The sequence below is a fragment of the Coregonus lavaretus genome (genome assembly GCF_964263955.1).
Source record: "Coregonus lavaretus genome assembly, chromosome: 11".
In the NCBI taxonomy this organism is placed as follows: domain Eukaryota; kingdom Metazoa; phylum Chordata; class Actinopteri; order Salmoniformes; family Salmonidae; genus Coregonus; species Coregonus lavaretus.
In genome coordinates, this window is record NC_139998.1 from 45,943,701 (window position 1) to 45,971,002 (window position 27,302).

A 27,302-nucleotide genomic window follows, 5' to 3' on the forward strand; every position below is an offset into this window, starting at 1 on the left:
ACAGCTTCCAGGTTCTGGTTTCACAAGTTCTTTCATTTTAACTGTGGAAAAACAATACATACTGTGGCTTAGTAGGGCGGAAGTGATGTCACTCTAGGAGAGATGTATAAAAAGGCAGGCAGGAGAGGAGACAGATCCCACTCTATCTCAGCCTCTCCAAACCCTGCTGCAGGAGCCTTCTCTGGTCCTACTTGAAGACACGGGGCAGAATTTGGATAAAGGACCCAGTCGAACCACACCAGACTTCACACAGTGGCTCCAGACTTCGCATACCTTTACTTGTCTGTTGCCGTAGAGACGTCTAAGGGCAAATGAGAACATGCTGTGGATCCTGGTGTTGGTGATTTCTCTCAGTGTGAGCAGTGACCTAGTAGTTGGTCAGAGAGGTATGTCTATCATCACTTTAGTATCTGTAGTGAGAATAACTTTTACCAAATAGGGCTATCTTCTGTATACCCGCCATACCTTGTCACAACACAACTGATTGGCTGAAACGCATTAAGAAGGAAATAAATTCCACAAATTAACTTTTAAGAAGGCACACCTGTTAATTAAAATGTGTTCATGGTGACTACCTCATGAAGCTGGTTGAGAGAATGCCAAGATTGTGCAAAGCTGTCATCAAGGCAAAGGGTGGCTATTTGAAGAATCTCAAATATAAAATATATTTTGATTTGTTTACCACTTTTTTGGTTACTACATGATTCCATATGTGTTATTTCATAGTTTTGATGTCTTCACTATTATTCTACAATGTAGAAAATAGTAAAAATAAAGAAAAACCCTTGAATGAGTAGGTGTTCTAAAACTTCTGACCGGTACTGTACTTGTAGGTTTATAATAACTGTGTCATGAATAAGGCATTTATAAATGCTTCATTAATTATTATAAATGTTATGAATGCTTATGAATTGTTATGCTTATAAATGTTTCTAAATGTTAGTTATTATTTATAGTATATAAATTGTTGATTAATGCTTATTCTTGGAAGTTATTATAAAGTGTTACCAACTTCAGAGATAAAATCGTTTTGGGAGCCTATGATAAATGTAAAATTAATGAATTGTCAATGGCACGTAAAATCATATTAGTCTAAAATGCTAAGTTTATTTGATAATCATCCCAATTGAATGTAACTGTTTTCATTAAGCATATTCCTGAAATAGAATACAATTAATTAATTCAGCATTAATTTACTAAACTGAATTCGTAAGTCCTATCATCTTCATGGCCAATGGGCTGATTCATTCAGCAGCTTATGCTGTTGAGAAACTTGTCAGTCTGGCAATGTGACTAAATCACACTGGTAGTGTCATTGGTAGTGTTCACACCATTATTTCTGGAGCCTGTTTGCTTGGAATTCATTCAGAAAACATTTCAGATCCTAATGTGAAGACCACACTTCCTCTCCTCCATGCTCAAGAGACGTTGACACAATACAGATCCCTGAGGAGTTGGCCCAGGTCAATTGATATATCTAGTAGGTTTCTGTTGGAGCAGCACAACAGGCCCCACACACCAGGTTATCCCAGCATCCTATTCATCTGGGACACCTCTTCCTGGATGAGGCCCAGACCTCAGGGCCTGTAAATCTAACTTCCACAGGAGTCCATAATTAAGCCTTAAAGTGAGTGACCTTGCCATGATTCTTGCCAACAACTGTGAAACCAAACCACAGACTCCAGTATAGTATCTGCTCTGTTCTTTCCAAGCTCCTGTTCGATATCTTTCACATTGAAATGAGTGTGAAATTTTTTATAAATTCCTTATCGACCCATATTTGAGAAAAATTGGTTTTGCAGCGGTATGAAAAAGCATTTTGGCACAAACCCCATGACATGTAAGTCTCTGTGTTTGAGTATGCATGTGATTCAGGCCAATGGATAGTCTTGGAATGCCAGCTCTTGTGGCAGGGGGATAGTAGTGCAGAGGCAGAGAGCCCACTCAGGTAGTAAAGATGATGAATGGGGAGTGGACTATGTTGTTTTATAGAGGGACATCTGCATAGTGCATCCCCAACTCATTGCTCACTGACGACTTGAGTCCAACACAGATGTGCATCCAAAACAATGTCACAAGAAGAGGAATGAGGTACACTCTTAGAAAAAAAAGGGTTCTAAATTGTTTCTTCAGCTGTCCCCATAGGATAACCCTTTTTGGTTCTAGGCAGAACGGTTCTACCTAGAACCAAAAAATAATTATTCAAAGGGTTCTGCTATGTGAACAGCCGAAGAACCCTAATTAGGTTCTAAATAGCACTTTTTTTTCTAAGAGTGTATGAGCAGGAGCTTTGTGACGTGCCTAACATTCAGTTGCAACATGAGGAGGACTTTGGTGGGGTTGACATTAGTCTGAGCTGATCTTGGCATCCTATGATGGTAAAACCCCATTCACCTAAAATGTATATTCTTAGTGCCAACTGACTAGTTCTTTGACTTTGGTTGAAACTTAGTATACTGGAAAAGGATGTGGGAGTATGACTCAAAGATGATCTGTCCATTGCTAATGTGTCACTAATACAGTATTATGAAATATTTCATTTTCAGATGGAGAAATCATCAATCAGATCAAGGGAACGAATCAAGCTCTGGCTGAGATCAAAGAACTGCTGAAGCAACAGGTAAAGCCGCTGTTTGGACAAACAGGGCAACTCTCTGTGAGGATGTCAGGTTCAGTACATGGTCCCATACAGTATAATAATGTGAACTAATAGTGTCTTTGTACCTCCATGTAGATCCAAGAGATTGTGTTCCTGAAGAACACAGTGATGGAGTGTGAAGCCTGTGGTGAGTAGCCTAGGCCAGCCAGCAGAAATAGATATCCCAGTTGGATGGCAGTAAATACTGTGGTGGAGCAAGCTAGAGCTCTTTCAGGCACATAATACAGTTACTGTATTTTGAATAAATAAATTGGTCATTTAGCAGACGCTCTTATCCAGAGCGACTTACAGGAGCAATTAGGGTTAAGTGCCTTGCTCAAGGGCACATCGACAGATTTTTCACCTAGTCGGCTTAGGGATTAGAACCAGCGACCTTTCGGTTACTGGCACAACGCTCTTAACCACTAAGCTACCTGCCGCCCTATACAGTACATACATGAATAAGTACATAATTAATATATAACTATGTATACTTTCCACATAGTACATTACACCAATATATCAACAGCATGATTGCGATCTCAATTGTATGTAAATATGGTAAATGTATCATACCATTGGCTCTCATGTACTTTTGAATATATACAGTACATACATCAACATATTAATATTTAATGGAAAATGTAAACAAATGGAAAATGCTATTATTTTACCAGGTAAGTTGACTGAGAACAAATTCTCATTTACAGCAACGACCTGGGGAATAGTTACAGGGGAGAGGAGGTTGGATGAATGAGCCAATTTTGTTTATAACCTCCAGTAGATGGAGACATTGTACAGGAGAGCGCTACAATTCAGAACATTCATTCAAGTGGTCTACTCGGCTGATGAATTGGTGTATCACCCTCTTCCCCTCTAGGCATGCAAGGTCCCCCTCGCCCCTCCTGTGACCCTAACCCCTGCCACCCGGGGGTAAAGTGCATTGAAACAGCCGGGGGCATCAAGTGTGGCCCCTGCCCTGAGGGCATGGTGGGCAACGGTACCCACTGCATGGATGTGGATGAGGTAGGACACTTGAGCAAACCCCCCCCCCCCAAAATGTCACCTAGTATTCTGTAGTGGGCCTTGATTGAAATATGACCACGTACTCACAGTATGTGTTATTTAAGCAATAAGGCCCAAGGGGATGTGGTATATGGCCAATATACCACGGCTAAGGGCTGTTCCTTCGCACTACGCAATGCGGAGTGCCTGGATATAGCCCTTAGCCGTGGTATATTGGCCATATACCACCAACCCTCGAGGTGCCTTATTGCTATTATAAACTGGTTACCAACGTAATTAGAGCAGTAAAAATAAATGTTTTGTTATACCCGTGGAATACAGTCTGATGTACCATGGCTGTCAGCCAATCAGCATTCAGGGCTCAAACCCCCCCAGTTTATAATAATAATAATAATATGCCATTTAGCAGACGCTTTTATCCAAAGCGACTTACAGTCATGCGTGCATAATTTTTTTTGTGTATGTTTATAATGTGTATTACACAAGCTATTGTGTATGTTGGTTTTAAATCAACTGTTAAAGTGTCTGATTTCATGATATCTCAATGGCGAGTTCTAATACCTATTGAAGAGTCACATTTTGAACATGTTAATGCCCTCTCTCCCCTCTCCTGTGTAGTGTGTGGTGAAGCCTTGCCACGTGAGTGTGCGTTGCATAAACACGTCCCCAGGCTTCCGCTGTGGCCCCTGTCCAACTGGCTACACCGGCCCCCAGGTGCAGGGAGTAGGCCTCTCCTACACCACTAAAAACAAACAGGTAGCCATTTTGGCTCAAGCAAAAAGCTTATGAGCTTGGCATTGGCAACATGTAAGGTTTTGTTTGAAGATGGACGATATATGCATTAGGGCTTTCTTTTTTGTATTTTAATTCTACCCAGGTCTGCAAGGACATCAATGAGTGCGAAGGACCCAAGAATGGAGGTTGTGTGGAAAATTCCAACTGTGTAAACACACCTGTAGGTTTCAATTATAACCAGTAAATGCCACTCAAATACTATTTATTATTAGAAAATCCAGAAGTCTTTCCTCTGAGGTCTTGAGAAACGAAGTTTATAATGTGTTGGTTGTGTTTGTTGTTGTCAGGGCTCGTTTAGGTGTGGCCCCTGTAAGGCAGGCTATGTTGGGGATCAGCGCAAGGGCTGTAAGCCTGAGAGAGCGTGTGGTAATGGCCAGCCCAACCCCTGCCATGCCAGCGGAGAGTGCATTGTCCAACGAGATGGGAAAATAGAGTGTCAGGTAATGGGATACAATTATGTTGCAATGGATCAATGTCAATATGAATACAGTCAAAATGTATACTGCTCCTTTAATACATGTTGTCTATAGCTCTCTATTGATTCAGCTGATATGGAATTGAATGTTAATTCACATTCCATATACAGTACAGTCCATAACTCTGGCTTTATCCTGATTCACAGTGTGGGGTGGGATGGGCTGGCAATGGCTACTTCTGCGGCTCTGATATTGACATTGATGGCTTCCCTGATGAGAAACTGGAATGCACCGAGAGGAACTGTGCCAAGGTAATACACTTTTGTCTCCTTGAAAAGACTATGGAAATCCATGACTATACTATTTGGAACAGAAAGGAAAATAAAAAGTATAAAAACGAAGTCACTGTCATGTGCTTTATATAGGATAACTGTCTAACAGTACCCAACTCTGGCCAAGAGGACGCAGACAAGGATGGTATAGGAGACGCCTGCGATGAGGATGCAGATGGGGATGGAATCTTAAATACACAGGTTACTGGTCTCTCTCTCTTTCTCTCTCTCTCACACACACACACTGGCTGTTTTGCTGTGTCATGCTTACAAGCCTTTACACCCTATTTTGTATCTTAGTGTAAAGACAGGCTCTGATAAGACTCTGATGCCTCTTTGGTAGGACAACTGTGTGCTGGTACCAAATGTCAACCAAAGAAATGTGGACGAAGACGACTTTGGAGATGCCTGTGACAACTGCCGTATGATCAAAAACAACGACCAGAAAGACACTGATGTTGATAGACTGGGTGACGAATGTGACGAAGACATTGATGGCGACGGTAAGTATGCATGGACAGTATTTGACCGTGACAAGACGGATTCTGCCATTGCTGTAATACATGTCAGTTGACATATGACAAAGATAATCTTCCCTACTACAGGAATCCCCAATAACCTGGACAACTGCAAAAGGGTTCCCAATGCTGACCAGAAGGATCGAGATAGGGACAAAGTCGGAGATGCCTGTGACAGTTGCCCCTACGTTCGCAACCCTGACCAGGTCTGGTTTCTGATTTCCATGTTTGGCTGTACTTTTACACATTCTAGTCATTATAGTATGTTGTACATAACAGCGTAACAAACTTTTGTTTGTTTGAGTGATATTTATGTTTCCACAGTTGGATATGGACAACGACTTGATTGGAGACCCTTGTGACACCAATAAGGACAGGTATAGTAGTGTTACTAGCTTTCTTGCCACCTCCCTGCCTTTAACCATTCTAGACCTGTCCGTGTCGTTCCAATCTATTGGTACTCCATTACTAAAAACCTTCCAATTCTTATTTTATATGTTATGTAATGACTTTGGTTCAACACTTAAACTTTCAGAAACCCACAACAGTGAGAACAACAGTAAAATAGTATCCAATGCTGAATCCTACCCCAACTATCTTTCTACCATTCTCAGTGATGGTGACGGTCACCAGGACTCTCAGGACAACTGCCCTGCGGTCATCAACAGCGCCCAGCTGGACACGGACAAGGATGGCCTGGGGGACGAGTGTGACGATGACGATGACAATGATGGTATTCCTGACCTTCTTCCCCCGGGACCAGACAACTGTCGCCTCATCCCCAACCCCCTACAGGAGGACTCTGACGGTGAGTCTAGCACCTGTTTCAAAACAGTTCTCCAATATATCCGTGTCATGTTGACAGTAATGTTATCCTGTGTCTTCAAAGTCACATATTGCGTCGATCTCCTTGTTACAGGTGATGGAGTTGGGAATGTGTGTGAGAACGACTTTGACAATGACACCATCATTGACAGCATCGATGTGTGCCCAGAGAACGCTGAGGTCACTCTCACAGACTTCAGGGCCTACCAGACAGTGGTGCTGGACCCGGAGGGAGACGCACAGATAGACCCTAATTGGGTGGTGCTCGATCAGGTATTGATGCATGCATTACATCTCATCTAAATCAAAGGATGTAACAGTATATACAAATCAGTGCCAGGAGACATGTCAACTGCTTAAGTTCCATCATTTTCTCTGTTTCTCTTTCCACAGGGAAGAGAGATCGTCCAAACTATGAACAGTGACCCTGGACTGGCTGTTGGTAGGAGCAACAATCACGCCGTCTCACGTTGGATTCATTCAATAAACCGAGTTAGGTATGACCTTCTGAAACATACCCTGACCCAAACTCACGCCATTCCCTCAAGGTTACACGGCTTTCAACGGCGTTGACTTCGAAGGGACGTTCCATGTGAATACGGTAACGGACGACGACTATGCAGGCTTCATCTTTGGCTACCAGGACTCTTCCTCCTTCTATGTAGTGATGTGGAAACAGGTTGAGCAGATCTATTGGCAGGCCAATCCGTTCCGAGCTGTGGCAGAACCAGGGATCCAACTGAAGGTACAACAAAATCCTATATGCACATCCTATATATGACTAATCTAGTCATGTAGTAAAAGTCACATTCATATACAAATTCATGCAAACATACCACAACTCGGTCAATAGTCTGACCTACACATGACTCACCCTTTGTAGGTAATACTCATAGGGCCAGTTTCTTAGACCAAGATTAACTCTACTCCAGGACTAAATACCAGCTCAACATAGAATAGATACATTTTCCAGTTTCTCCCCCCTTGAGCTTAAGTATTAAAACACCTGCCCAGATCGATACATTGGAAGAGATCCACAGTTATGTAACATTGGTGCCTATGCAATTGTGTTGACGACTAGGCTGTGAAGTCCAACACGGGACCAGGGGAGAATCTACGTAACTCCCTGTGGCACACCGGAGACACCAGTGACCAGGTGAAGCTGCTGTGGAAAGACGCCCGCAACGTGGGTTGGAAGGACAAGACCTCCTACCGCTGGTTCTTGCAACACAGGCCCCAAGATGGCTACATCAGGTAGTAGGCTGCTATCAGACACAAGTCATAGGCGTTTGATGGCTTTTGGCGCAGTTTGCCATTTATGACATGACATTGTCCTTTGATAATATATTCAATTATAATTTGTGGCATTACTTGTATAACTGATTGAACTGACAACATTTTATAAGACCACATACTGATGAACTTGAACATGAAATTATTATCATGCATGTTTTCTCTTATCATATTATCCATATGGTATTCTTTACCACAATAGGTAAAGTTCTAACATAACTATTCTGGTTTGAGATGGTCTTACTTTGGCTGCATTTACACAGGCAGCCCAACTCTGATCTTTGCACAATTATTGGCAAAAGATCTGATCTGATTGTAATAATAATAATAATAATTGGTCATTTAGCAGACGCTCTTATCCAGAGCGACTTACAGGAGCAATTATGGTTAAGTGCCTTGCTCAAGGGCACATCGACAGATTTTTCACCTAGTCGGCTCGGGGATTAGAACCAGCGACCTTTCGGTTACTGGCACAACGCTCTTACCCACTAAGCTACCTGCCGCCCAATCATTGGGCAAAAGACCAATCATTGGGCAAAAGATCAGAATTGGGCTGCCTGTGTAAACGCAGCCTTTGTCATATTTTGGTGTTCTTTACTGGTCTCCCTCTCTGCGTTTGTGTGTGTCATGTTCAGGGTGCGTTTCTATGAGGGTCCTCAGCTAGTGGCAGACACAGACATCATCATAGACACCACCATGAGAGGAGGCAGACTGGGTGTCTTTTGCTTCTCCCAGGAGAACATCATCTGGGCTAACCTACGCTACCGCTGCAATGGTGAGCAGCACACTAATGCCGACCCCCCCAACCCCCTTTAGAATACCCTTCTAACAAGCAGGAAGTAGAGGAGGAGAATGATGACCTCAGGGAATCAATTAGGGAATGATTGCCTAGCAGCATCCCGATAATATAATTCCTGTACTGAGAAATGGATGATACTGGTCTCTGGCTAAAGAGGAACTACATTGACTTATGTTTCTAGCCTGCTTCTATCCCTTCACATTAGCATGAAGTGATACTGTGGCTGCATTTATATAGACTCCATTTAAATTACCTCTTGGTACACATACAACTAGTTTGAGGCTTTAGAGAAACACATGAGGCAATCAGCAGTTGAAACAATCAAGTGTTTTCCCCACCCTTTTCAGTAAAAAGCTGAGGGATGGGGCTGGAGAAATGTAACCACTCTCAAATTCATATACACCGCTATGGATGCAAGGACTGACTATCCATGATATCAACATCATAGTTTCAACCATGTTTTGAGGCTATGTGTTTACATTTACTTTGTTTATAAACAGAGTAAAACAGGCTTATATTTTGGGTTCTGATGCAGTACGATAGTTGAACTAAGCTTAAGCTATAAGTTATATTCTTTAAGAATCAATGGGTACATATCCTTAATTTATGAGTCCAAAAATGGATGTAGCAACTGCAGATTGCACCTTTAATTATATTGGTCCGTTGGTATTGTATTAAAGACATTTGGATGTACTACAGACACCAACTAACTTACAATATGACTCATGTAGGTAGGCCTATTGCTATGCACAGATTCTATATTGACTTAACATCTCGCCCTCTCCCTTTAGATACAATCCCTGAGGACTTCGACTCATACCAAGCCCAACAGGTCCAGCTGCAGTTCTAACAGGGAATACACATCTGCCCAAAGACTGGGAGGACATTCCATCTACAACCACATTCTGGAACGCATGGCTCCCAGATAAACAGTGCAGTGTTGTATCTGAAATGGCACCCTATCTCCTATATAGTGCACTACTTTGGACTAAAGACTATATAGGGAATAGGGTGCCATTTCAGACGTACCCAGTGAGATTTGACTCAGCAAAATGGAGGCTGACATATTGATCTCCACCAGCAATGACAGAGCATTTTCCTGTCTGAGATTCGCTCCCCAATAATTCCAGTTCTCGGGGGACTTTTTTGTCTACTACTAATCTGTCAACAATATAGAAATGTGAAAATAGATGTTTTGAATAATCAGGGTGTTGCCAGTAAATGTTTGTTACATTGTGAGGGAACCCTATAAAAAAAAAAAAACATTTGATATGCAGTAGATGACATGTGATCAATTATTACTGTTTAGAGTGCCCTAGGAATAAATGTTTAACCACACAACTGTTCTTATTCTTTAGCATATACTGAATATATAGGACTTACTTTTAAGTCAAAACTGTGAAGTCCTCCTACTACTAACTAGACCAAAACTGTGATGAAAAGTCCTCCTACCACTAACTAGACCAAAACCGTGAAAAGTCCTCCTACTACTAACTAGACCAAAACTGTGATGAAAAGTCCTCCTACTACTAACTAGACCAAAACCGTGAAAAGTCCTCCTATTACTAACTAGACCAAAACTGTGATGAAAAGTCCTCCTACTACTAACTAGACCAAAACTGTGATGAAAAGTCCTCCTACCACTAACTAGACCAAAACCGTGAAAAGTCCTCCTACCACTAACTAGACCAAAACCGTGAAAAGTCCTCCTATTACTAACTAGACCAAAACTGTGATGAAAAGTCATCCTACTACTAACTAGACCGAAACTGTGAAGCCATGAGCAACTGCTTTGAATGCTGATAAAGTTTGGGACTGAAATCACATACATGCACAGGTATTCCAAAAAATATTTTAAAAACACATACAGAAATAGAAATGACAAAATATAAATAACAGAACAAGGACAATATGATATATAGATAGTTCATTAGTCATGCATTTAGTAAACCTTGGTGAAAATTACTGTTTTAATTGATATCGAGACTATACACAGAAAAAAGATGCCTCCCACAATCAAGTTTCATCTTACAAATGGGTCACATACGTAGTTTCACATAGCAACAAAGAAATACTACATCTCAGAATATGATTTACAGCACAATGGTTAAATATGTGATACCCACTTAAAGCTGACCAAGAGATTCTCTTTACATTACTAATTGGAAATACTTGCCAAAAGTGTCATTTTAGGTTTTCCAACTTCAACTGTTCTAGAGACGGCAATTATATAGATTCATACTGATCCATTTAAAAAATATAAATCTTCCTTTCATTCACTTGAGTGAAAGTTCCTTTGCAATCGCTCAATGTTTACCTTATTAGTTGAGGGAATTTATGGTGACAGGTACTCAAGGCAGTGACAGTATACTTAGTGAGAATCAAGATAAATGCTCACCAATTCCCTCAAGGCTTAAATTCCTTTCATTCTCACTTCAGTCAGTTTATTTCAATAACTACTGTCAATACAGGAGTCCACATCACCTTATTTGATTTCCACTTCCCATGCATTTGCAGAGCAGTATGGTACATCTATCGACAAGTATACATTGAGTGCTATTCCTTTTTTAACATGATGGGAAAACAAGCTGCATTGGAATAAGCCCTTTCTGGTTTTGCATCCCAAAATAAGGAATACGCTTCCAAGTCACATTTGAAATTACCGGCTTTACAAAAAGAAGAGAATATACATTATATGCCATCTTCAAATCTTGGGTAAAACAGTCAGCATTGACAGAACAGTCACTGTTCACATTCACAAGGCAGGTGACCACAACTAATGTGCAAAAACAACAGAATAAAAACACATCCAATATAATAAACATATTTGTCAGTCACAGTAACTGATATCTGTTTAGAACTGATTTCAAACATGCCTCAATTTATGTTAGCTAGCTAGCTATCCATAGTTCATATGCATACTGCTGAAGTCAACATGATAGTGTTGAATCATTTTCAATTAACCCGCATCTGCAATAGGGACTGCTTATAACATTAGTCATGTCATGCAACTGACAGTAATCTCTCTTGACAGTCAAGTTCTACTGCCAATACAGAGTACAGTTGCAGTCAAATATATTGGCACTTTACAATTGAGTGCAATGGAGCAGAATGTTTTCTCTTTTCAAAATGGTTTGAATGGCAATTTTTAACCTGTAGGCACCTGCAATTTACCACAGGTGAGAAATTACACAGTAAAAGAGAATCACTTGCCTCCAAACAAATTAATTTGAATTTGGAATAATTCAGTCTACCAATTTCTTAACTTTGAAGTAAGAAATCTCAATTTCAGTTTCTCTCTTGGTCATGTGCAGTTGTAAATCAAACAAATACACGTGAAAACCAAGTTTTTTCAATTTCAACTTATTTTTGAAAAAATAGTGAACCGTGCCAAATTTGACCGCAACTGTAAGTGCCATATTTAAGTAGCTGGTGAAACAGTTTTTATTATTATCACTCTTACCAGGCCATTGAAGTGACAGTACACTCCAAAATATTTCAAAAAAGTGGTCTAATGTCAAGATGAGTCCATGACCCAAGCCATATGTTCTGTAGCTCCAGCTATTCAGTGTATGCCCCAATCTTAAAGGAATGGAAAAGATGCACACCATCTTAATTCATCATGGTACCCTGTACCCATTTTTCCCTTTCAGTTCACACGTGTAGCTCAGTAATTTGGGTGGTTATTTAGACAAAAAGAAATATCAAACTAATTACAGTATGCATGCTATAATCACATCAACTATTGGGCTTTTATCCACATCCATCAATTTGATTTGATTATTTGAGGAGAACGTGACGATGTGAATTTCCAAGTTCAAGATATGAGTTAACCTGCAAGGAAGCCGGTTAGAGTTGGAGGACTTGTTGACATGGTTTTTAATTAGGCTAGAAAACCTTTTCTGTATCAGGAAATTCAAAGTTGATTCATAATTTGACAGAAATTAACTCATTAACCCGCTTTTTGAAATGGATTAATCTCAACAGACAAATTTGAGGTCTGAAATCTTGAGACAATCTTTGGAGTGAACTACCACTCTTGGCATCTGATGTGTTATGAAGATGGGATTCATAATAGGTTCACCTTACAGGAACAACTGCCAATTTAAACACACAGTGAAGAACTAGGTGCAAACGCAAGTAACAGCCAATTCAATTGAATAACAAGTGGATGGTGGTAAGAAAGACTAAAAGGAAAATGCTTTTGGCTTATGTCATTTGGTGAAACAGAAATTCCAAGACAATGTTTCACAAATACATTCTTATTTCAGCAAAGTGCTAGCATTATGCAGAAATGGCGGTAACACAGTCATCTGAAAAGTAAACCGTTTATGTGAATCATTAGGAACAACTGACACATGCATCAATTTTTGACTGGGTTTTTACTACATTGTAGAGCGTGATATAAATCAAACCTGCTTAGCAAATGAAGGCCTTTTTCTGAGGTTGACGTACATCATGCGGTAATTTTCTTTCAGCTATAACCAATGTACAGGATATATCAGAATGCACATTTTGGAAAATGTTCGGACAAACAAAAATATTTAGCAGAGAATTAATGTGGATGGCACTGTAAAAAGTAGCATACTTGCGTATTGCCGTTTGGCTAAAATCTCTCTCTCTCACCCTCGACTTTTTCCACATTTTGCTAGGTTACAGCCTTATTCTAAAATTGATTAAATTGTCCCCCCTCCTCCTCTCTCAATCTACACACAATACCCTATGGTTCCATGTGGCTCAGTTGGTAGAGCAACTATTTGGGGAGATTCTCCCATTCTTCTCTGCAGATCCTCTCAAGCTCTGTCAGGTTGGATGGGGAGCGTCGCTGCACAGCTATTTTCAGCTCTCTCCAGAGATGTTCGATCAGGTTCAAGTCCGGGCTCTGGCTGGGCCACTCAAGGACTTGTCCCGAAGCCACTCCTGCGTTGTCTTGGCTGTGTGCTTAGGGTCGTTGTCCTGTTGGAAGGTGAACCTTCGCCCCAGTCTGAGGTCCTGAACACTCTGGAGCAGGTTTTCATCAAGGATCTCTCTGTACTTTGCTCCGTTCATCTTTGCCTCGATCCTGACTAGTCTCCCAGTCCCTGCCGCTGAAAAACATCCCTACAGCATGATGCTGCCACAACCATGCTTCACCGTAGGGATGGTGCCAGGTTTCCTCCAGACGTGACTCTTGGCATTCAGGCCAAAGAGTTCAATCTTGGTTTCATCAGACCAGAGAATCTTGTTTCTCATGGTCTGATAGTCTTTAAGTGCCTTTTGGCAAACTCTAAGCGGGCTGTCATGTGCCTTTAACTGAGGAGTGGCTTCCGTCTGGCCACTCTACCATAAAGGCCTGATTGATGGAGTGCTGCAGAGATGGTTGTCCTTCTGAAAGGTTCTCCCATCTCCACAGAGGAACTTTAGAGCTGTCAGAGTGACCATCGGGTTCTTGGTCATCTCCTTGACCAAGGTCCTTCTCCCCCGATTGCTCAGTTTGTCCGGGCGACCAGCTCTAGGAAGAGTCTTGGTGGTTCCAAACTTCTTCCATTTAAGAATGATGGAGGCCACTGTGTTCTTGGGGACCTTCAATGCTGCAGAAATGTTTTGGTACCCTTCCCCAGACCTCTGCCTCGACACAATCCTGTCTCGGAGCTCTATGGACAATTCCTTCGACCTCATGGCTTGGTTTTTGCTCTGACATGCAATGTCAACTGTGGGACCTTATGTAGACAGTTGTGAGCCTTTCCTAATCATGTACTATCAATTGAATTGACCACAGGTGGACTCCAATCAAGTTGTAGAAACATCTCAAGGATGATCAATGGAAACAGGATGCACCTGAGCTCAATTTCGAGTCTCATAGCAAAGGGTCTGAATACTTATGTAAATTTACATTTTTTGGTTTTAATACATTTGCTAAAATTTCTAAAAAACAGTTTTTGCTTTGTCATTATGGTGTATTGTGTGTAGATTGCTGAGGAAATTGTTTTTTTGAATCCATTTTAGAATAAGGCTGTAACGTAACAAAATGTGGAAAAAGGGGTCTGAAATCTTTGAAGGCACTGCATATAATAATCTATATTCTAGTAATGCAATGGTATGATCTAATTCCGAGTTGCATAATAATCACAAATATTTTAAGCTAAACAGTCTGAAGTAAACCAACTAATTATTTTTTGCTTATCATTAACATAACAGTTGGGGAAATATGCCTCTTCCCACATTGGGATTTAGGTAAGTAAAGTAACATTTACGTTTTCTGTATATACACAATTCACTGTACAATAGCAACATGATCACACATAGCTACAGTATAAAAACATCAAAGGTTAAGTGGAAAAACAAAAGTTTTGATAGTGTTCTTTCCCAAACAAATAAATGGTTGACACTTAGATTCTGAGCCCATAGAAGGAAACATCCAATTTAGCCAAGTTGCTATTCACTTACTTCCATCTCGCTATATTAGTTTTCAAAACAGAAATGTCACAATATGAATCAGAGGGGAAGATAGAGTAAAGTAAAAAGTTAGAAGTATTTCAGCTCTACAAATTGGTGTATAGACAAAAGCGCTTTTGGGACTCATTTTGCTGTGTGCATAAAATGGAATGGTTCCGATATTTTTCTACCAGCCCTAGTCTGGAGGGAAGTACCAAATATAAATTATGATAAGTAACATTGTCATTTTATCATAACAATTGCCTACCAAAATCATTTTATTTGCCTTTGTAAGTTTCCCTTTAAGGAGAAGAAACCCTCCCCATATTTGCACTCTCCATCACAAATTTAAACCCAACATTTGCTTTTTTACAAAACATCCATAACTTGGCTAGAACGTGTACCAGTACAAAATACAGTACAGTGATTTGTCAAACTTTACACTACATAACCACAAATATCGTCACTGACTAGGAGTTAAAAATCCTCTCAAATACAAGAAAATGTTACGAGAAGTTAAGAAAATACACTGTCACATTAGTTACACTTAAAAACAGTATAATACTCAATATGTAAGGCAAAATCAGGTGATCTCACAGTGACAAGTTCAACAGGTTTCTGAGGAGTTTGTATCTTTCAGATTTTCAGGAGGCATTCAATCTGGATATACATTTTCAATGAGAAAAGGAGAAATATGGCCATCTAGTTTTGGGAATTTGCATTTGCTATGTTTACTTTGTCACATTTGTTAAGCTTATGAGCAGCTAAATATAAGCATCTGTTATATATGTTTTCATTAATTATGATAAACTTAAAAACAACAGAGCTGGCACAAGATGAAATCCAATGATTTCTGGCCCATGTAAGTGATAAAAACACTTACAATTGGAGATCCTATCCTATATTTTAAGAGGCCTTATCTGATTCTATCTAGCGAGATGTCGTAGCAACTGGCAACCGTATGAGCAAACATGGGGAGGATTTGTACTCCTTAAGTTTAACAGAGTAGCTTAATAAATACATAAATATGTAGGTTAAAAATGTATAAATAGATACATAAACGTAAGTGTAGTTTGTACAATACAGTTAGAGCAGAGCAATTTTGGCATCGAACTCAAACACATTTTGAAATGCAACATAAAAAAACATTCAACTGAATTAATAAATATTTCAATAAATAAACATACATTTAAACAGAACATAATCCAACACACGCATAACGCAAACATTAACATTTGGTTGTCATTCAAAATAAAGCTTTGAGTGTGAAGTATAAAGCTGTTATGGTTGGTAGGGAATGATAATTGTCAAAATAGGTATGGTGCAGCTCACCTTCCTAGTGACTTTTTGCTTTTTAAACACAAAATAATGTAGATTTGTAAAAAAATAAAAAATAATCAAATCAAAAGGAGATATACAATCTGTTCTCAACTGTGACACTGTAGGATATATGGTAAGTAATTATATATAGTTAACGCAGCAAGCTAGCAAAGCTTTGACCAACCAACAATCTCATTGGAAATGACAGCAATTCCATTCCTGACCCTAACAAGCCATTGCATGTCCTTCTCCACAATGGGTTTTGGTGGCACATAATTTCAAAGGACTTGAGGGTGAGTGCGAGGTTGAATAGCTGAATGGCCATGCAACTGCGTAGATGATTCACCCCTACCATGCCTGGTTTCCCTTTCTTCCCAGGGTTCTTTTTTTGTTGGCCACTGACAGTTTTCTGCATTACAGCCTATCCATCCTGAACGTGTCCTCAGTGGCAGTGTCGGCCAGAACCATGTCGGGGTCATTGAGCATGTGCAGTCCGTCCAGGGTGAGGGGGTCGATCTTCAGCTCATCCAATGGGAACTGAGAGTCCGCATCGAAGCTGACATCTCCAACGCCGGCCAGTGAGTTGGTTAACTCCTTAGAGAGGCTGGGTGGAGACTCTCCTGTCACTAAAACGCAACATTTAGGGAAACATTTGACATTTGTGAAATCAAAGCAGCTGCTAGATAATTACCAATATTATTTTAAATAACAGTCTTCACTCAAAGAATCTGTAACAAGAGAAACTAAATACAATTCATCTTACAAAACACATGTTTTCCTCATACTGGCCAACCTTCATAATTGACTCTAATCAAGCCAGGATGAATGAATAACTTGAATAGGTGTGTACAGTGCCAGACTAAGTGCTCTCTAATTGGCTCAGCTGCTGCTCGGTACCTGTGAGGATAATGTTGGGGATGTTGCCATGGCTACTGTAACCCAACGGCTGGGAGTGGTGCAGGCTGCTCCCTGTAAGGCCCATCATGGCTGCTTGTGTGTAGTTGAGGGTGGAGCACTGGTTGTACAGGCTATTGGAGCTGATCGGGTTCTCAATCATATTGAACTGCTCGAGCTAGGCAAGTGAAAAAAATTATAATAGGTCAAGTTAGGGAATAGAACACAGATCAGGCACAATTTGTAATATGTGGGGATATAGTGGCAGTGAAATTCATGGCCTAGTTTAGTGTGGGTTAAGTCACCTGGTGGGAGAGAGCGTTGGTCTGCCTTGATGCTAGCTGCTGGTCATAGAAAGAATCCCCAAATATACTGCCCACCACTGGAATGTGCTGAAAGAGACATTTTACATCTGATTAGAACTTTTAAAAAATGGGTTATGGAAACTAATATACCTACAGTCAATGGGTAAAGCCTTTTCTTGGGTATCTGAGGGATATATAAGGGAACATTACAATCATGAGACGTCACAAAAAGCATGAGGCAATTTACAAGCCAGTCAATTCAAGCATCGTTAGGTAAATGGCTGTTCATGATGGCACAAACATCAGCATCTCATAACACTTTATTATGCCTATTCAGGCACAAAATTACCATAGACCACATGATTCATAAGAGCCACATCCACATAAATGTTTCAGCAGTAAGATTTGATCTGAACTCTAACATTATAACAATCCTGAGCAATAGGCCTTCGTTTAGAAAATAGAAATATCACAATTACCATCTTGTCATTTTTAGAGGGATTATATTGTAAGCTAGCAAAACAGTGCTTTAGCTAACGACAGCAAATAAATGCACATGACTTTGGCTAGCTACTGTAGCTAACTTGGTTTACTGTGGGGTGAAGTTAATTAGCTTCTGCAGTTTCTCTACTAGCAACTGAAATGCTGTTTCATGCCTTCAAAACTGACTTGCTCCAGTAATATTTACCATTTGATACATTTTGTGATGTATCCACTTTCTAAGCATATAATAAATTGCCAAAGTTTGGTAATGTAACACACTAAACTTTGGCATTCAGTAACACAATAGAAAATAAAAAACAGCACAATAAGTTAGTGGAACATGTAGTATTTATAAAGCTACTTTCCCATGGAAGATTACATGTATTACAGCTAGCTACAGTAATGTAAAGGTAGGTTTAGATGGAATCAGACACTTTCACACGAAAAGCAGTGAACAGAACTAGAAAGAGTTCAAACCCATTTCTCAAACCTCTGACACTTAGTGTTATTTTTTGTAAAATATGCTGGAAACAAGGCTATGTAAACAGGAAACAATCAAAGCTGCTATAAAAAAGGGTTGGACTATCTAAAACTAAATCATATTTAAGGTTCTATGTAGGTGCTGCATATACACAGGACATACAATGAGTATACAAAACATTAAGGACACCTGCTCTTTCCATGACAGACTGACCAGGTGAAAGCTATGATCCCTTAGTGATGTCACTTGTTAAATCCACTTCATATCAGGAGGAGACAGATTGAAGAAGGATTGTGTATGTGTGCCATTCAGAGGGAGAATGGGCAAGACAAAATATTTAAGTGTCTTTGAACTGGGTATAGTAGCAGGTGCCAGGCGCACCGGTTTGTATCAAGAACTGCAACGCTGCTGGATTTTCACGCTCAACAGTTTCCCGTGTGTATCAAGAATGGTCCACCACCCAAAGGACATCCAGCCAACTTGACACAACTGTGGGAAGCATAGGAGTCAACATGGGCCAGCATCCCTGTGGAAGGCTTTCGACACCTTGTAGAGTCCATGCCCCGATAAATTGAGGCTGTTCTGAGGGCAAAAAAAGGGGTGGGGGGGTGGGGGGGGGGATGCAACTCAATATTAGGAAGGTCTTCTTGATGTTTTGTACACTCAATGTATATTGGGTTCAAGCAAAAACACAAAAAGCTGCTATGCGACAACACTCAAAGACCTGAGCCAATATGATAAGCAAACAGCGAGCAGTGGTCTGGAGGATAGGAGATGGGGGTGGGATTGCTGACACTATGGAGGGGAGCGAGAGGCTGGGATGAGTAGCAGCTGGACCAATTACAGCCAATTTTAGGCAAAAAACCCTCCAACAAAGCAGCTTGGTGGTTTCGCCCTTACTTGAGGCGAGCCGCCAGGGGAGAAGCCTTGATTGGAGACTGGGGAGGTTGGAGACTGATTGGCCGGAGAGCCAGTCTGATTGCGGTACTGTTGGAGGGAAGAGTGTTAACCGGTGCAGAGTTCCATAATACTAGCCACAGAGCACTCAGAGAGGGCCCAAGGAGAGTCTGAGTTGGGCTCTTACACCATCTAATCACAGACCAGTTCACTCCCCCAAAAACCATCAGCCATTGCTGAAGGGGACCAATGAACCAAACTTTGTTGGAGCTAGAATTTCACTGGGTATATACAGTCAAGGTATCGACAAGCAGGAAACTCAATCCAACAGAAGAAACTTGTGTAAAGAGACTACAGAGAGCTTAAACTGACACCGTTTTAACTACTTTGCAGATACTGTATGAAACAAACAGACAATCATATTAAATTCACCAACTTGTCATGACGTGACTCATTAATATGATGACTTATTTATCGAATAAACTAACTATGTTTATTGTTACACAACTAAATTCATCATGTAACAATTTGGGGCACCACGGAGGTAGTTGTTTATAGAGTTACCATCTCCCAAATTAAACTCTAAAAAGGTCTTTACCTATCAATACAGTGGGGAGAACAAGTATTTGATATACTGCCGATTTTGCAGGTTTTCCTACTTACAAAGCATGTAGAGGTCTGTAATTTTTATCATAGGTACACTTCAACTGTGAGAGACGGAATCTAAAACAATCCAGAAAATCACATTGTATGATTTTTAAGTAATTCATTTGCATTTTATTGCATGACATAAGTATTTGATACATCAGAAAAGCAGAACTTAATATTTGGTACAGAAACCTTTTTTTTGCAATTACAGAGATCATACGTTTCCTGGAGGTCTTGACCAGGTTTGCACACACTGCATTAGGGATTTTGGCCCACTCCTCCATACAGACCTTCTCCAGACCTCTACATGCTTTGTAAGTAGGAAAACCTGCAAAATCGGCAGTGTATCAAATACTTGTTCTCCCCACTGTATAACATGATTATTCTTTAGGTCCCCACTGACCATTCCCCACATTCTGATGTTGGAAATATTGTTCCAGTGTCTACTTTTTGGACGTTATAATTTTGGCGGCAAAAGTATTCTGGAGACAAAGGGACATTCCAATCAATACTGGAAAGCAAGAAAGAGATTCCCCTACTGCCTAAGTTACGGCCGACCCCCCCCTTCCCCTCTTCTTTGGGTGAGAGTGGGTCTGGTTGTCATCAGCCATTGCCAAGCTGATCTGAGGCCTTGGATCCTCACCCAGGAGAGTCATGACAAACTTCATAAGAGGTTTTAATTTGACTCAAAATTCCATTGCTTATAGTCAGACATTCTTGGCAGAATAGATTAATGCCCCAATACATTGCTTGGTAGTCTACTAAATATTGCTATTAGGTTGTAAATCACAGCTGGCATGCTACATTATTTGCTGCCTCCTGCCATTCGGTTGGCACGCACTTAATATTTTGGACAAAAACATACAAAAATAAGGCTGGGAATCTCAACACCATCAAACTAGGAAAGGCAATGATCACAAGTCATAACGTGGCTAATAGGCTAGCTAGCTTATCTAATATGCATTTATTAAGCAAGCTAAAAACATAGCCTTGTAGCTAAATGTTTTTAGCAGCTTTGGTGGCTACAGCTAATGGATTGCATTTGTTTAGTTAGCAATAAATGTGACTCACTTAGCTAACTATACTGAACTTGAACGACTTATCTCATTGTCTCTTATGTATTTGGGATGTTCAAATGGGCAGGCGAGCTAGCTGTAAATCCCATTCAGTTGTCAAAAAAACGTGGGGACAGATGCAGGCATTGGCAGCTGGCAGGCAGGCTCCAGCAGTATCAGTGCAATTCTGACTGCCAACATTTTTAGAGGGTTTTATCGTCCAAAATAGGGGATGGTCCAAAATAGGGGAGGGATGTCCAACGTATTTTTATTGGGCACAAGGGAGGGTCGTGCGTTTTTTCCCCCTGGTTTACATTTGCTCTTTTTCAGGTTTTACCATATCATTTCTGTGGTCCTCTGTAGCTCAGCTGGTAGAGCACGGCGCTTGTAACGCCAAGGTAGTGGGTTCGATCCCCGGGACCACCCGTACACAAAAAAAATTATGCACGCATGACTGTAAGTCGCTTTGGATAAAAGCGTCTGCTAAATGGCATATTATTATTATTATTTCTTCCATCCTAGCCAAATGTCCTCATCTGCTTGCATGCTCCTCCCCTATTTCAAGGTGTTTTGGTACTTCCCTTAAGCACTACGCTAAATACAGGGAAATTCTTGAGGGAAACCTGTTTCAGTCTTCCAGAGATTTGAGACTGGGACAGAGGTTCACCTTCCAGCAGGACAATAACCCTAAGCATACTGCTAAAGCAACACTCAAGTGGTTTAAAGGAAAACGTTTAAATGTCTTGGAATGGCCTAGTCAAAGACCAGACCTCAATCCAATTGAGAATCTGTGGTATGACTTAAAGATTGCTGTACACCAGCGGAACCCATCCAACTTGAAGGAGCTGGAGCAGTTTTGCCTTGAAGAATGGGCAAATATCCAAGTGGCTAGATGTGCCAAGCTTATAGAGACATACTCCAAGAGACTTGCAGCTGTAATTGCTGCAAAAGGTAGCTCTACAAAGTATTGACTTTGTGTTTGTTTCACCCCAAAAAATGTTTTGCATCTTCAAAGTGGTAGGCATGTTGTGTAAATCAAATGATACAAATTTCCCCAAAATCCATTTTAATTCCAGGTTTTAAGGCAACAAAATAGGAAAAATGCCAAGAGAGGTGAATACTTTTGCAAGCCACTGTAAATACTGTATTTGCAGGAAACCATTCAGGTGTATTTTGGCTTTTGCGACTGCTTTCAAATTTTTCTAGCTGCCTATAAACACACAGTCCAGTTCAAAGTGAATGGCACAGGCCCGTATGGCAATGGTCTATTTGCATATAGGGCTACTGTAGATATCATTGGTTATGGCGTGCACCGGTTTGTGTAGACTGGACAAGACTGACAAGCTTTTATTTACTGCAGTGTCTATTAATTGCCCAAACGCACAACCATTTTCCCACTCTTATTACTAGAATTTTCACAAATATTCTTTGAATGTATGAAAACCCCTTGAAGTATAAAAAATAATTTGATTAAAATGATTATTTGGCCTTACTGCTATTAGCCCATGCAAATGCACTGAATAACATATTAACTACATGGAACAGATAGTCCCCAAAAAAACTAATGGAAGTTTGTTCTGAAGTGTCTGTCCTATATCTGAGAGATATAAAAAAGATCAGGAAACATTAGTAAACATTATGTTTTTTACATGTATTTAACCCCTTATTTCTGGCACTAAACAGTCTCCATATATTTTTTCAACTGGTACCGGGGGACCTTCAGATGAGTCTTGAGGCCTGTGGGCATCCTAGAGCAAAACATGTATGTGTTCGTGATGGTCTCACCTTTCCACAGAGGGGTCATAATAGTTTGTACAGTGAGGGAAAAAAGTATTTGATCCCCTGCTGATTTTGTACGTTTGCCCACTGACAAAGACATGATCAGTCTATAATTTTAATGGTAGGTTTATTTGAACAGTGAGAGACAGAATAACAACAAAAAATCCAGAAAAACGCATGTCAAACATTTTATAAATTGATTTGCGTTTCAAATGAGGGAAATAAGTATTTGACCCCTCTGCAAAACATGACTTAGTACTTGGTGGCAAAACCCTTGTTGGCAATCACAGAGGTCAGACGTTTCTTGTAGTTGGCCACCAGGTTTGCACACATCTCAGGAGGGATTTTGTTCCACTCCTCTTTGCAGATCTTCTCCAAGTCATTAAGGTTTCGAGGCTGACGTTTGGCAACTCGAACCTTCAGCTCCCTCCACAGATTTTCTATGGGATTAAGGTCTGGAGACTGGCTAGGCCACTCCAGGACCTTAATGTGCACTCCTCTGTTGCCTTGGCCGTGTGTTTTGGGTCATTGTCATGCTGGAATACCCATCCACAACCCATTTTCAATGCTGGCTGAGGGAAGGAGGTTCTCACCCAAGATTTGACGGTATATGGCCCCGTCCATCGACCCTTTGATGCGGTGAAGTTGTCCTGTCCCCTTAGCAGAAACCCCCCCCACAAAGCATCACTGTTTGAAGGTGGGGATGGTGTTCTTGGGGTCATAGGCAGCATTCCTCCTCCTCCAAACACGGCGAGTTGAGTTGATGCCAAAGAGCTCGATTCTGGTCTCATCTGACCACAACACTTTCACCCAGTTCTCCTCTGAATCATTCAGAAGTTCATTGGCAAACTTCAGACGGCCCTGTATATGTGCTTTCTTGAGCAGGGGGACCTTGCGGGCGCTGCAGGACTTCAGTCCTTCACGGCGTAGTGTGTTACCAATTGTTTTCTTGGTGACTATGGTCCCAGCTGCCTTGAGATCATTGACAAGATCCTCCCGTGTAGTTCTGGGCTGATTCCTCACCGTTCTCATGATCATTGCAACTCCACGAGGTGAGATCTTGCATGGAGCCCCAGGCCGAGGGAGATTGACAGTTATTTTGTGTTTCTTCCATTTGGGAATAATCGCACCAATTGTTGTCACCTTCTCACCAAGCTGCTTGGCGATGGTCTTGTAGCCCATTCCAGCCTTGTGTAGGTCTACAATATTGTCCCTGACATCCTTGGAGAGCTCTTTGGTCTTGGCCATGGTGGAGCGTTTGGAATCTGATTGATTGATTGCTTCTGTGGACAGGTGTCTTTTATACAGGTAACAAGCAGAGATTAGGAGCACTCCCTTTAAGAGTGTGCTCCTAATCTCAGCTTGTTACCTGTATAAAAGACACCTGGGAGCCAGAAATCTTTCTGATTGAGAGGGGGTCAAATACTTATTTACCTCATTAAAATGCAAATCAATTTATAAAAAATGTTAAATGCGTTTTTCTGGATTTTGTTGTTGTTATTGTGTCTCTCACTGTTCAAATAAACCTACCATTAAAATTATAGACTGATCATTTCTTTGTCAGTGGGCAAACGTACAAAATCAGCAGGGGATCAAATACTTTTTTCCCCTCACTGTAGGCCAAACCGTACGGACGCTACAGACGATTCTGTGAGAAGACCGATTTTCGGGATGTCTCATGGTCTGACAACAATACTCTAGCTGTCACCTTTCACCGCAGATGCAGAAGTGCGACATAGGTGGATGCGGTGGATTGAGACGCATCCAAAGCAAAAAAAACCCAGATATGTCTAGCTTAAACTGACATATTTTTATGGGGATTGTTTTATTATGCTAACTAGATTTCCATGGGGGGGGGGCAGACATCGACCTTAGGGGGTTAAGTAATTCCTCTCTACCCGTTTACCTCTAAGCAAAGTAGAATTTATGGTACGCAGCTTGCTAGCGAGCGTTATCTAGTTAATATAATTTGATTATTTTGAGAAATAATTTAATGATTTTGATGAAACGAGAACAAAAAAACACAAAAATCATGGGAATTACTACTGGTAATAATGTCACCTCCCATACTCTTGTGGAAAAGGCTAATCCAACTTACACTTAGCAACAATCCCACCTCCAATGTCACAAACAAAATCATTTGATCATGTAGAGCACCATACAAAAAGCCCATGGTAAATCTTATCGAAACAAGGACTACAACACTGGCTTTTTTTTTGGGAACTTGTCAGCTCAATTTTCCCCCCGTGTCATCGGTCTACAGAGTGTGCGACTCACCGAATTGATGTTGATGCTGGCAGTCGTCGCAATCTGGCTGACTGGGGAGGACTGGGTGGCTGTGGGGGCAGTGGTGGTGGCCAGGGGCAGGGTGATCAGCCTGATGCCCTGGGGCAGGGCTTGCTGCTGCAGGTCATTGAGCACTTGGGCCTGGGACTGCGCTGTCAGCTGGCTAAAGAAGGCGTACTGGGATAGCTGTTGCTCCAGAGTCAAGGCCTCCATCGCCACTGCCTGGTAACAATACAGGAAGGGAAGAAAAGCATGAACTTTACCTGACGAGAGGCCAAGATTTTGGGGTGAAACAACGAAAACAAGGTATCCAACACTGTTACGACAGGGTTACAGTAGCTGGCAAAATAACATAAGAGCGTTTGGTAACTTTAAACTGTAAATAATTTAAGCAAGCTAGCTAACTTGGCTAACTGGTGAAACAATTAAATTATATCCAGTTAGTTAGCTACCGCACCGCTCAACACTGCCAAAACTGATAAGTTGGCTCAACTAATGCTTACATTCAGACATTTTACATATCGTCTTCAAGTGTATTATAAAACTGGATCAATATACACTACCAGTCAAAAGGTTGGACACACCTACTCATTCAAGGGTTTTTCTTTATTTTTACATTGTAGAATAATAGTGAAGATATCAAAACTATTAAATAACACATATGGAATCATGTAGTAACCAAACAAGTGTTATATTTGAAATTCTTCAAATAGGCACCCTTTGCCTTGATGACAGCTTTGCACACTCTTGGCATTCTCTCAACCAGCTTCATGAGGTAGTCACCTGGAATGCATTTCAATTAACAGGTGTGCCTTGTTAAAAGTTAATTTGTGGAATGTATTTCCTTCTTAATGCGTTTGAGCCAATCAGTTGTGTTGTGACAACGTGGGGGGGGGGGGGGGGGGGGGGGTTTACAGAAGATGGTCTTTTACCAAATAGGGCTAAGTCCATATTATGGCAAGAACAGCTCAAATAAACAAAGAGAAACAACAGTCCATCATTACTTTAAGACATGAAGGTCAGTCAATATGGAATATTTCAAGAACTTTGAAAGTTTCTTCAAGTGCAGTCGCAAAAACCATCAAGCGCTATCATGAAACTGGCTCTCATGAGGACCACCACAGGAATGGAAGACCCAGAGTTACCTCTGCTGCAGAGGATAAGTTCATTAGAGTTACCAGCCTCAGAAACTGCAGCCCAAATAAATGCTTCACTGAGTTCAAGTCACAGACACATCTCAAAATCAACTGTTCAGAAGGGACTGTGTGAATCAGGCCTTCATGGTCGAATTGCTGCAAAGAAACCACTACTGAAGGACACCAATAAGAAGACGAAGAGACCTGCTTGGGCCAAATTAGAGATTTTTGGTTCCAACCACCGTGTCTTTGTGAGACGCGGTGTGGGTGAACGGATGATCTACGCATGTGTAGTTCCCACCGTAAAGCATGGAGGTGGTGTTATGGTGTGGGGGTGCTTTGCAGGTGACACTGTCATTGATTTATTCAGAATTCAAGGCACACTTAACCAGCATGGCTACCACAGCATTCTGCAGCGATACGCCATCCCATCTGGTTTGGGCTTAGTGGGACTACGATTTGTTTTTCAACAGGACAATGACCCAACACACCTCCAGGCTGTGTAAGGGCTATTTACCAAGCAGGAGAGTGATGGTGTGCTGCATCAGATGACCTGTTCTCTACAATCCCCCGACCTCAATCCAATTGAGATGGTTTAGGATGAGTCGGACCGCAGAGTGAAGGAAAAGCTGCCAACAAGTGCTCAGCATATGTGGGAACTCCTTCAAGACTGTTTGAAAAGCATTCCAGGTGAAGCTGGTTGAGAGAATGCCAAGTGTGCAAAGCTGTCATAAAGGCAAAGGGTGGCTATTTGAAGAATCTCAAATATAAAATATATTTTAATTTGTTTAACACTTTTTTTGTTAGTACATGATTCCATGTGTTATAGAAATATTCTCAGTTCATGGACAGAACAGGAAACATTAGGGATTGGAGCCATGGGCAGAGGAAGGTTATTGTTTTCCATTTGAAAGTATCACACACTCGGAGCATTGTTTGTGATGTAATGCCTTCCTCTAGCA

General features: G+C 41.0%; 2 protein-coding genes across 2 annotated transcripts in view; one reads left to right on the top strand and one right to left on the bottom strand.

Annotated features, from left to right (window-relative positions):
• Positions 1 to 319: 319 nt before the first annotated feature.
• LOC311137764 (thrombospondin-4-like) lies at positions 320 to 9,492 on the top strand (the record flags this gene model as incomplete). Its single annotated transcript, XM_084172349.1, has 19 exons — positions 320 to 386; positions 2,547 to 2,620; positions 2,735 to 2,786; positions 3,519 to 3,664; positions 4,283 to 4,420; positions 4,542 to 4,619; positions 4,747 to 4,899; positions 5,082 to 5,186; positions 5,301 to 5,408; positions 5,551 to 5,710; positions 5,813 to 5,931; positions 6,050 to 6,102; positions 6,340 to 6,533; positions 6,645 to 6,823; positions 6,944 to 6,992; positions 7,099 to 7,295; positions 7,632 to 7,804; positions 8,479 to 8,618; positions 9,434 to 9,492. 19 exons carry the CDS (start codon positions 320 to 322, stop codon positions 9,490 to 9,492), a joined length of 2,244 nt encoding a protein of 747 aa, XP_084028475.1.
• Positions 9,493 to 14,798: 5,306 nt separating this feature from the next.
• Positions 14,799 to 27,302, bottom strand: part of LOC311137560 (CREB-regulated transcription coactivator 1-like) — a 36,006-nt gene continuing 23,502 nt past the window's right edge. The window contains exons 10-14 of the mRNA XM_084172077.1: positions 25,196 to 25,426; positions 19,440 to 19,526; positions 17,576 to 17,662; positions 17,274 to 17,448; positions 14,799 to 17,002 (exon numbers count right to left, since the gene is read on the bottom strand). Of these exons, the coding sequence (XP_084028203.1) occupies positions 16,791 to 17,002; positions 17,274 to 17,448; positions 17,576 to 17,662; positions 19,440 to 19,526; positions 25,196 to 25,426 (792 nt within the window). The 3' untranslated portion in view covers positions 14,799 to 16,790. The remainder of the gene's footprint in view (positions 17,003 to 17,273; positions 17,449 to 17,575; positions 17,663 to 19,439; positions 19,527 to 25,195; positions 25,427 to 27,302) is intronic.